We start from the raw sequence: 9,813 nt of genomic DNA, 5'->3' as shown, positions 1-9,813 counted from the left end.
ATATTTAAATAATTTAAAACAATTAAAATGTATACATAAAATTAAAATTGAATTATACTAAATTAAATTATTAAAATAAAAACAAATTAAAATAAAATAAAATACATTATATAAATAAAATATAATATATTAGATATAAAGTAAAATAAAAAAATATTTCATAAAAACTAAAATAAGTAACTGAAAATTAAATATTAATGTTCAATCACATTTTGCAATAAAGTGAGGTGGATATTTCAGGTACTCGGTCTCTTTGGGGTTATGAGTTCAAGTGTTATGAGTTCAAGTATGTCAAAATGCAAGTTTCACTCGTTTGTTTAAATTTGTTGAATTGATTTGCAGGTTATGTATTTAACTTGGAGGAGAGGAGAGGAGAGGAGAGTTCTCAAAAAAATTTGTTTAAATTAGAGAAGAACTTATTTTTTATTTGATAATATAAAATTAATAGTCACTACAAATTTATTTAATAATTATATATTTACAATAAAGTTATTGTTAAAATATTGGTTAAAAGACATAAAACAATATTCATCAAATGGTTTGTAAATAAATGAAGAGAGAAGATATAAAATGAATTAATATATAAATGGAATCCTTTATGATCAAAAGAGATTCTTTTGTCTATATTTTTTAAATGGTTTAAAATAAGAAAAAGATATAGAAACTTGTCAAATAAATTAAATGAGACAAGACAAAAGAAATTGAATGTCACTCCAGATTTAGATAGTTTTTAATTATTATTATTTTTTTAACTATTTTGTTAAGAAAATTAAAATTTAATATATAAAATATTATATTTGAAGTAAACTAACTTCAATATTTATAAAAATTAAATTAATCAAACAAAAATATATACTTACTATTGCACATTTATATATTACTTATATTTATTAATAAACTTAATATATTGAATTATATTAATTTATATATTAAATATTAAATAAAAAATAAAATACTAATATTATTTTTTATTTTTTCAACTTTTATATTAAACATTTAATTTATAATTTCACGTAATTAATATATATATATAGCCACTAAAAATCTACGTTCTAATTTATAATATTAAAATAATTATTTTAATTTATTTTTAAATAAATAAAATAAAATTAATTTTAGAAAAATTAAATAAACAAAAATAAATAATTTAGAATGAATTGTTGTAGCCATTTCATCTACAACAACTATTTATTTAACCTTAAAAATATATAAAAATAAATAAAATATTTATCATATTTATTTAATATTTTATGTATTTAAAAATATTAAAATTAAAGCCAAAAAGATGAAAAATTAATCATTTTCAAATAAACTTTTAAGGATTTAATAAAAATATATATAAGTAGGAATTACAGCCATCAAATAAGCGCTGAATTTTCATCGAGCACCTAGAAAGCAGTCGTGTAGTCCGTTGTAAATGAGGAGAAGCATGCGCGCATCGCACCGGATTGGCCAACGCACGTTAGCCAGACCGTTAACAGAACGCCCAAACACAACGGCACCTGGACGGAACACCAACGAAATGCTTAAACGCGCTCAAAACGACGTTGTTTTGAGCGCCACCTTCGTCTCCAACACGACGCCGGAGAGATAAGATCAAATACCCGTCTTTGATCTTTACTTTTCAGAACTCATTCGTTAGTCAACAATTTCGGTTGATTTAATGCTCGAAATAATCACCCTACGATGGTGAATAGGAATGATTCAACCCTTTTTTGGCTAACTTGAGGAAAAACACTTAAAATATCATAAATGAATTTTGGTTGATTCGGTCCACTTGGATGGATCAACCGACCTTGGACAGTTATAAATAAACAATCCAAAGGCAAGACTTTTACTTTGAGTGTTTGAGTGTTATGATTTTTACTTTTTGTACTTATAATTATAATTATTAATTTTAAAAGTTATTATTTAATGATAATTATTATAAAAAAAACTATAATAACTCAAATAGAAAGAAAAAAAATCAATAAGAAGATACCATAATCTAATAATGATTGAATAAAATATCCACTTAAATATTGAAATAATTCAAATATTCATCTATAAATTAATCCTCATTTCATCCTTGAGAACATGAACTGCTCTCTTTCTGTCGTCCGTCCACTACACCATTAATTAAACATGACGACTCCGGCCACCACCACCATAATCCTCCTCCTCTTCTCCGCCACCCTCAGCCTCATGATGGCGGACATGTCAATCATCGAAAATGATAACAATCATCCCTCAAAATCCAGAACCGACGAAGAAATTATGCATATTTACAAAAAGTGGATGATAGAGCATGGAAAAGTCTACAACGGAATTGAGGAATCCGAAAAGCGTTTCAAAATTTTTAAGGATAATTTGGTATTCATAGATGCTCATAACTCCGAGAACCGGACCTACAAGGTTGGATTGAACGTGTTTGCCGATCTAACCAATGAAGAGTACCGATCATACTACCTCGGCATGAAATATGATGCCCATCGCCAATTTGTCCAGTCAAAGGTGGCCAGCCAAAGGTATGCTGTGTCCTCAGATGAAATTCTACCGGAGTCGGTTGACTGGAGGACGGAAGGTGCCGTTTCAACAATTAGGAACCAGGGAAAATGCGGTAAGATATCAAAATAAATCAATTTTATATTGGGTAACTATATATGACTTGAGCTACCTTACCTTAGTGGGTTAAAAAAAATTGTGTTCGTTTATTAAATATCAGCAAGTTGTTGGGCTTTCTCGGCGATAGCAGCCGTGGAAGGAATCAACATGATAATGACAGGAGAGCTGATTGATTTGTCGGAGCAAGAACTTATTGACTGCGACCGAACTATCAATCGCGGCTGCGCAGGCGGGGTCATGAATTACGCATTCAGATTCATTACTAGAAACGGTGGTATAGACACCCAGGAAGATTATCCTTATCTAGAAGCCGATGGCAAGTGCAATGCCACTAAGGTTATAATCGTGAGCTTTAGGACTTTGGGGTTTGTTAATTTTTATAAGTCTACGTACTCATTTGGTTGATTGATTGCATGCAGGTGAATACAAAGGTTGTGAGCATAGACGGGTACGAAACTGTACCATCCAACAACGAAAATGATTTAAAGAAAGCTGTCGCATATCAGCCCATCAGTGTCGGCATTGAAGCCTATGGTTGGGCATTCAAACTTTATGTCTCGGTAAGTATTCATAATTGAAAATTTATTATGTTGAGATCTATAAGTGACTATATTTTTGTGATTCTCTTGGTTATGGAAGGGTATTTTCACGGGAAGATGCGGAACGTCGTTGGATCATGCAGTGGTGGTGGTGGGATACGGAAGTGAGAACGGAGTTGATTATTGGATAGTGAGGAATTCATGGGGATCGAATTGGGGTGAAAGTGGTTATGTTAGGATCAAGCGGAACAATGTTGCTGGCGGTATAGGAGCAGGGAAATGCGGCATAGCGATGATACCTTCTTATCCCATAATTAACGAATATGCAGACGGCAGAGCAGGAGTCGTTAGTAGTGCCTCAATATAGGAATTAAAAACTAGTATCCAATTTTATATGATGATTGCCTTCTAAGTTCAAATAAGGTGGTGGTGGTGGTCACCTATTTTATTTTGTGTTTTTGTTAAGTTATTGTAATGAAATCATGTTTTATTAATAAAATAATAAATTGTTGCATTATATATATATATATATATATAATATATATATAATATATATATATATATATATATTTATTTATTGTGGATAAACTTTCATTAACGTGTTATCGTACTCATTTACACTAGAATAAAGATTTAAAACTAAAGTCAGTATTTAACCGACGTTTCTAAAAACACATGAATTAAACTATATATGAGTATGGAGGTAAAATAATGTGTTATCATAAAACATAATTGAAGTCTTAAAATTAAAGGAAATATAGACTCATTGTACCTTATAAAATAGTTATTTGTGATAATTTTTAATACAAATAAGATATGATTGAATTGTTTAAGGGAATGTGTCTAACACATGTGACATGTCTCAGATCAACCTTTATTTGGTGATTTCGTATTTCGTATACATTTAGTTTATTTAATTTATTTGTAACATTGCATTTTTTTATATATTTTTATAATTGAAGACAAAAATACTAACAACAATTAGTAAGAAAATGTAACCCGAAAGTAGATCTCATACTATCTTGGTATCCCGCAAGATTGGAGTCAAAATAATCAATGATCTCAGAGCTGTCTGACCTCGTATACGTGAACATTTAATTCTTAATTTTTTCCAAATATCTCATAACTATTTTGGCTACTCAATGTCAATCAAATTTTGTGACAGACAAAATACCGTCCACGTATAAAATCATAAATAAGTGTTTACTCTTATTGAACTTGTGATACACATAATTATCGATTAAATTCACCTCAAAAAAAAATCAAAACAAAAAAAATTATTATTTTTGTAAAATTTATGGTACCATTACGAGACACTTTTTTAAGTTCACAGATGAATTTCTTTAATATGCAAATTATATTTATTTGGTCTTAAAGTTTTCTGGTTGTATCAGAATATATATTTCTTCAATGTATTCACTGATAAACTATTTCTTAACATCAATTTTGATGAAATTGCATATCAAAATATGTCATGAGTGTCATCAATTGTCCTTAAAGAGTCATTCGATTATATTGAATTGTCGCAAAGACACTTGATTTTGAGGTTGTTGAGTTTATACACCATGCATATGCATGTCTCTATCTAGGGCTAGCTGAACTAAGCCTCATCTGAGGAGGAAAGATTTGCAATTTTATTACTTCATTGATTTAATACCTTGCTTTCCCACCTCCCTTATAGGAGAGAAGGGGGGGCTTAGATTCTCACCTCCCTTATAGGAGAGAAGGGGGGCCTTAGATTCTCACTTTCGAGATACGACTTTCAAGAAGAGAATAAGAGGTTATATCAGTTAATCACCATCCCTTCCTCTAATTCATTAGATCCAATCTGCTAATTAGAACAAAAGGGAAGTAAGAGCAATTGCTTTTTTTACTATGCCTTGAGCACCCGAACCTGGGTGATCTATCCATGACCAGGATGAAGCTTGGGTGAAACTAAGTGGAGGTCCGAACCGAGTGATGTTGAAGAATTAGCGGATGAGTTGTGGTTAGGGGTAAAATGCCACTCGAACCCAGAGCTAGCTAGGGAGCAAGGGCCAATCCAACGCAAGCCGGCTTCCGAATTATACCCATTTCTAAAGCCTTGGCCATTTTACATAAGTTTATAGAAAGGTAAAAGCTAATAGAATAAAATCCAGTATCTACTCGTTACGGAATCTCAGGTGTCAAAGTGTGGATTTCAACTTGACCCCCGAATTCGTTAGACGTGGAGATGGAGTCCAATTCTAGCAGACAATGTTCTTTATTTACTTTCGTGGCTCTTAGTGGATTAGGGCCCAAAAAAGTCGTATCCTCATTTCTGATAACACTTTTTTTGCTTGCTTCTTTCCTTCAATAGCGATTCCGGTAGTACGCATGCTAAGAGTTGTAATGTCTCGAAATGATGATATCCGAATGATTCATTTATTAAGACAATCTTTATCTTCCTCCCACTATAACTATAACTAGGAAGGGGAGATCTGTAGTCAGAGCTCCCTCTCTCCCTGCTTTCTACGCCTTGCTATTTTATCAGGGAAACTCGTTCAATCGCGTCTTTCAGTACTGGAACTAAAGTCAAGTAGTTGAGATAAGCTATTTGCTTTTTGTCAGGTGTCGTTAGTTAAGTTCCTTTTGTCCTATAGGTTTGCTGGTCAGTGGAAAAAGAGTTCATCACGGAAGAAAGGACTCACTGAGCCGAGATGACTAACTAATACTAATATAATAGAAAAGACAGTTCTTTTCTGTATACTTTCCCCGGTTCCGTTGCTAAGAGTGGACTTTTCTAACCAGTAGCTAGTCTGAGGTAAACGACTGAACGATTGGTAATTGAGTTCAGGACTGGTAATTGAATCATAGACTAAGACAGGTAATGACAATTAAAGGAGGTGTGCATGCCTGTCTTTGGAATGTTTGTTGATGGCGCTAGAGAAGGTATTGTCAAAAATAAAAAAGAAGAAAATGACTTATCTCCCTACCAAAAGAAGGATTGTGATCTTCAACTTCTCGGGCATTTTCGGGGACTAGCCCGCTTCCCATTAGTCAACCGCCCTTATGTGAGAGAAGGGGGGGAGTTAGTGTAGTTTGTCTTATAATAAGATAGTAGCAAGAAAGCTAGTCAAGCCAGGTCTCTTTCATTCGAATCTTGTCACTTCTTAATTGCCCAGAATTGTATGTTTCAACTTCTTTTCTTCTCGTAAGGCGTGAAGTTTATTTGGCGAGGGCAAGGCTAAAATCATCTCAAGCGCCGCTAATGTGGCTACTAAGCTATTTCTTTGGAAAGCTCCTACTAAGATAAGAAATTCCCCAATAAAGCTGGTAGTACCAGGTAAACTCATATTGGTCTATGAACAGCTTTCACGACTGCGCAACTAAAGAGAATATCAAAAAATATACCGCTCCGTGGGTGCCTTCCCTTCGTCGAAAGCTTAAATATGCTGCTATACTTTGCCTGGCATCTTAAAAAAAGAAATCTTCCCAAGGGCAAGCCAGAGCAAGACTTCTCTGTGGGAACCCCGGGAGACCTGTCTAGTCAAATAGGCTTATAATAAGAAATAAGCTCATTCATTATAGTTTCAATTACTTTTTTTTCGTAGCGTCAACCTTGCTCCCTCGTCTAGTCGAGATTCCCTAAGAGAAAGGGATCAAATCTTTAGTAGACGACGTTGTTATTCCTGGGCTGCAGTAAGTAGATCGAGAGGTCGTTCCGCCCCTTGTCCCCGAGGGTAATATGTTCTCATACAATGTTGCTCCAATCTGACCTAGCTGGCGAAGCTATCTTGAGAAAGGGGCACAACCTGCCTTTTTAACAGAAAAGGTAAGAAGAAATGGATGGAGGTAGCTACCGTGCAAAAAGCAAAAGGAATTTGGACTGGTATTGATGAGATACAGCTAGAGCTAGGTATTCAGGCTCATGTCGGCACACGTAAGTGGCAAAAACCGCTTCTTCTTCCTCAGCATCTTCCCGAGGTCTGAGCCCTCTGATTGGGGTCTGTCGCGTTGAGAAAGAGAAAGGCAACCTTTGGAAAGAGACCGGCATATATCATGCCATCAAACTCAGCTGTTTTTCCTTACTTAGACACCCGAGTCTGATTCAAGCGGTGTCACTGTTCTTCCGCACTAAGGCTTCATAAAACCAAGTCCCTTCGTGCTTGGTTGCTTTCACCCTTGTGCGTCGGGTCAAGGTCAATCAATCTGGTCAGATAGAAGTAGCGGCGAGGAAGAGCTTTTTCGAGAATCTAGCTATCAGGAAGTGAGAGCGTAACAAAAGGAATATTGGACACCGAGGCAATCAGTCAAAAGAAGGAAAGCCTGCCTACTTTTGGCTTGCTCCCCGGTAATAGTGGAATCGCATGATCATGGGCCCTGTTAGGAGGAAGTCCAGACGGCGAACACTCGACAAAGTCTAAGCCTGGAAAGTAAAGAGATCTCAGAACCCGCGGGATAGTAAGAAGAAGTTGGGAAAATCACTCTCATTCGATCCCTAGTCTATCTGCTCCCTTACTTTAAGCGCGATTGCTATAATATATACTTCCTTGACTACTTTAAGACAGATCGATCTTAAGAAAATAAAAGTAAAATACAAATAAGAGTTATGGCATTCAATCTCATATTGCGAGAAATCCAAGAATTTCTGGGGACACTAGCACAAGCAAAAATGGTGGAAAAGTCTACTGTTTGAAATAGAGTAAAACAACCCGAAATCCCAGGAGCTAATCCAAAATCACCTACTCGATTGACAAGCATAGCTTTTATAGCTGCTTTATCCGGCTGAAGTCGTATAAACCAGAAATGAATTAACAAATATGAAGCAAGACCTACTCCCTCCCATCCCAGGAATAATTGAAGAGAGTTATCTCCAGTCACTAACATTAGCATAAAAAAAGTAGGAATGAATAAATAACACATAAATCGAGGGCTATGCGGATCCTCAGACATCCCATATCACTAAGCCATTCGAACTTCTTGGCTAACACGAGGGAAGAACAACTTATTCGTATTAAACAGATCCATCTTATCAAAGAGCTCTCATACAAAGTATGTTTATAAATTAACGATGAATATATGTTTAATTCAAAATTTAAAATTATTTATAAACATTATAAGAATATTTAAAAAATAATAATATTCTAAATAAAATAATAAAAATAAAAAAGTAAATATAAAATATTTAAAATTTAAAATTTAAACTAAAATTATATTTTGTTATATAGAAATTATATTTATATAAAAAAATAAATTTTAAAGTTATAGTTTTTATTTAAACTTTAAGTATTTAAAATTTTAAATTCTGTTTGATTAAATAGAAAAAAAAATGTAATTTTAAAAAATTTAATATAAATTTAAGTTTAATGAAAACACGTTTTAATAAAAAAATATATATATAAAAGTGTGTTTATAATTAATTATGAATATAAATTTAATTCAAAATTTAAAATTATTTATAAACGTAATAATTATAAAATAAATAATATTCTTATAATAATATAATAAATATATAATTAAAAAACTAAATAATATTTTATGCATTTTAAAATTTAAAATTATATTTTATTTTATTATAGAGAAATCATATTTATATAAAAGTAATTTTATTAAAAATAATAAAAATTAAAGTAATAGTCTTATTTAAATTTTATGTATTTAAAAATTAAATTTTAGTTATATTTAATTAAATAAAAAAAATACAAAATAAGTCTATTATTGAATTTCAGGATAAATTTAGTTTAGAGATTTAATTATTTTAAGAAATTAGATTTTGGTCTGTATTAGTCCATGTTTTCTCATATTATAATCACAATAATAAAATAGATACACAAAATAGTGCTGATTTTGATAATATCCGAAATGATCAATCAAATCTATATGAAGACCCATCTGGTTTTTCAAAAATGAATTAAGATTAAAATCAAACAAGAGAGTGAAATTTCTTGTGATAATCACACTACACTCAAAACCAAATAATTCTAATAATTCATTTGAACTCGATACTCAAAATTAGGATGTGCAAATGAGTAAACTCAGCTCAGGTTACTTGATTCATATTTAATCCAAATTAAATTTGATTAACCTATTATTCAACCCATATTAATAAATAATATAGGTTGGGTAATCCAATTTAAATTTTAGTTTGTAACACATTTATTACGTTTTTTACTCGTTTAATATTTAACATGTTTTTATTTCGGTTAACACATTTTGATTCGTTTTACCTAATTTAATACAATTTTGATTTATTCAACACGTTTTTAACGCGTTTAACTAATATTTGATTTGTTTGACCTATTTTGATTTGCTTAATACATTTTTAGTTTTAACAAGTATGTAACTCGTTTAATCCATTTCGCACGCTTAACACGTTTTGGCACGTTTAACACAGTTTTGACATGTTTAACACGTTTTTGATATATTAAACACGTTTAACATGTTTTTCACATGTTTAACACGTTTTTGACACGTTTAACACGTTTTAGCACGTTTAATATATTTTTGACATGTTTGACACGGTTTGAAACATTTAACACGTTTTTGACAAGTTTAACACTTTTTGGCATGTTCAACACATTTTTGGCATATATAGCACGTTTTGGCATGTTTAACACGTTTTTGGTATGTTGACACGTTTTTGCACGTTTGACATATTTTGGCACGTTTTGACATGTTTAACATGTTTTGGCCGTTTAACACACTTGTG

At 32.0% G+C, this 9,813-nt stretch overlaps 1 protein-coding gene across 1 annotated transcript; it reads left to right on the top strand.

Annotated features, from left to right (window-relative positions):
* The first annotated feature begins 2,119 nt into the window (after positions 1-2,119).
* LOC124920994 (cysteine proteinase COT44-like) lies at positions 2,120-3,570 on the top strand. Its single transcript, XM_047461590.1, has 4 exons — positions 2,120-2,599; positions 2,705-2,940; positions 3,024-3,164; positions 3,244-3,570. Exons 1-4 carry the CDS (start codon positions 2,125-2,127, stop codon positions 3,508-3,510), a joined length of 1,119 nt encoding a protein of 372 aa, XP_047317546.1. The 5' UTR covers positions 2,120-2,124; the 3' UTR covers positions 3,511-3,570.
* Positions 3,571-9,813: the final 6,243 nt, after the last annotated feature.

Source organism: Impatiens glandulifera, chromosome 1 (assembly GCF_907164915.1).
Source record: "Impatiens glandulifera chromosome 1, dImpGla2.1, whole genome shotgun sequence".
NCBI classification, from domain to species: Eukaryota; Viridiplantae; Streptophyta; class Magnoliopsida; order Ericales; family Balsaminaceae; genus Impatiens; species Impatiens glandulifera.
Note: the sequence above shows the minus strand (reverse complement) of the source record. Positions and strands in the feature narration are given on the sequence as shown.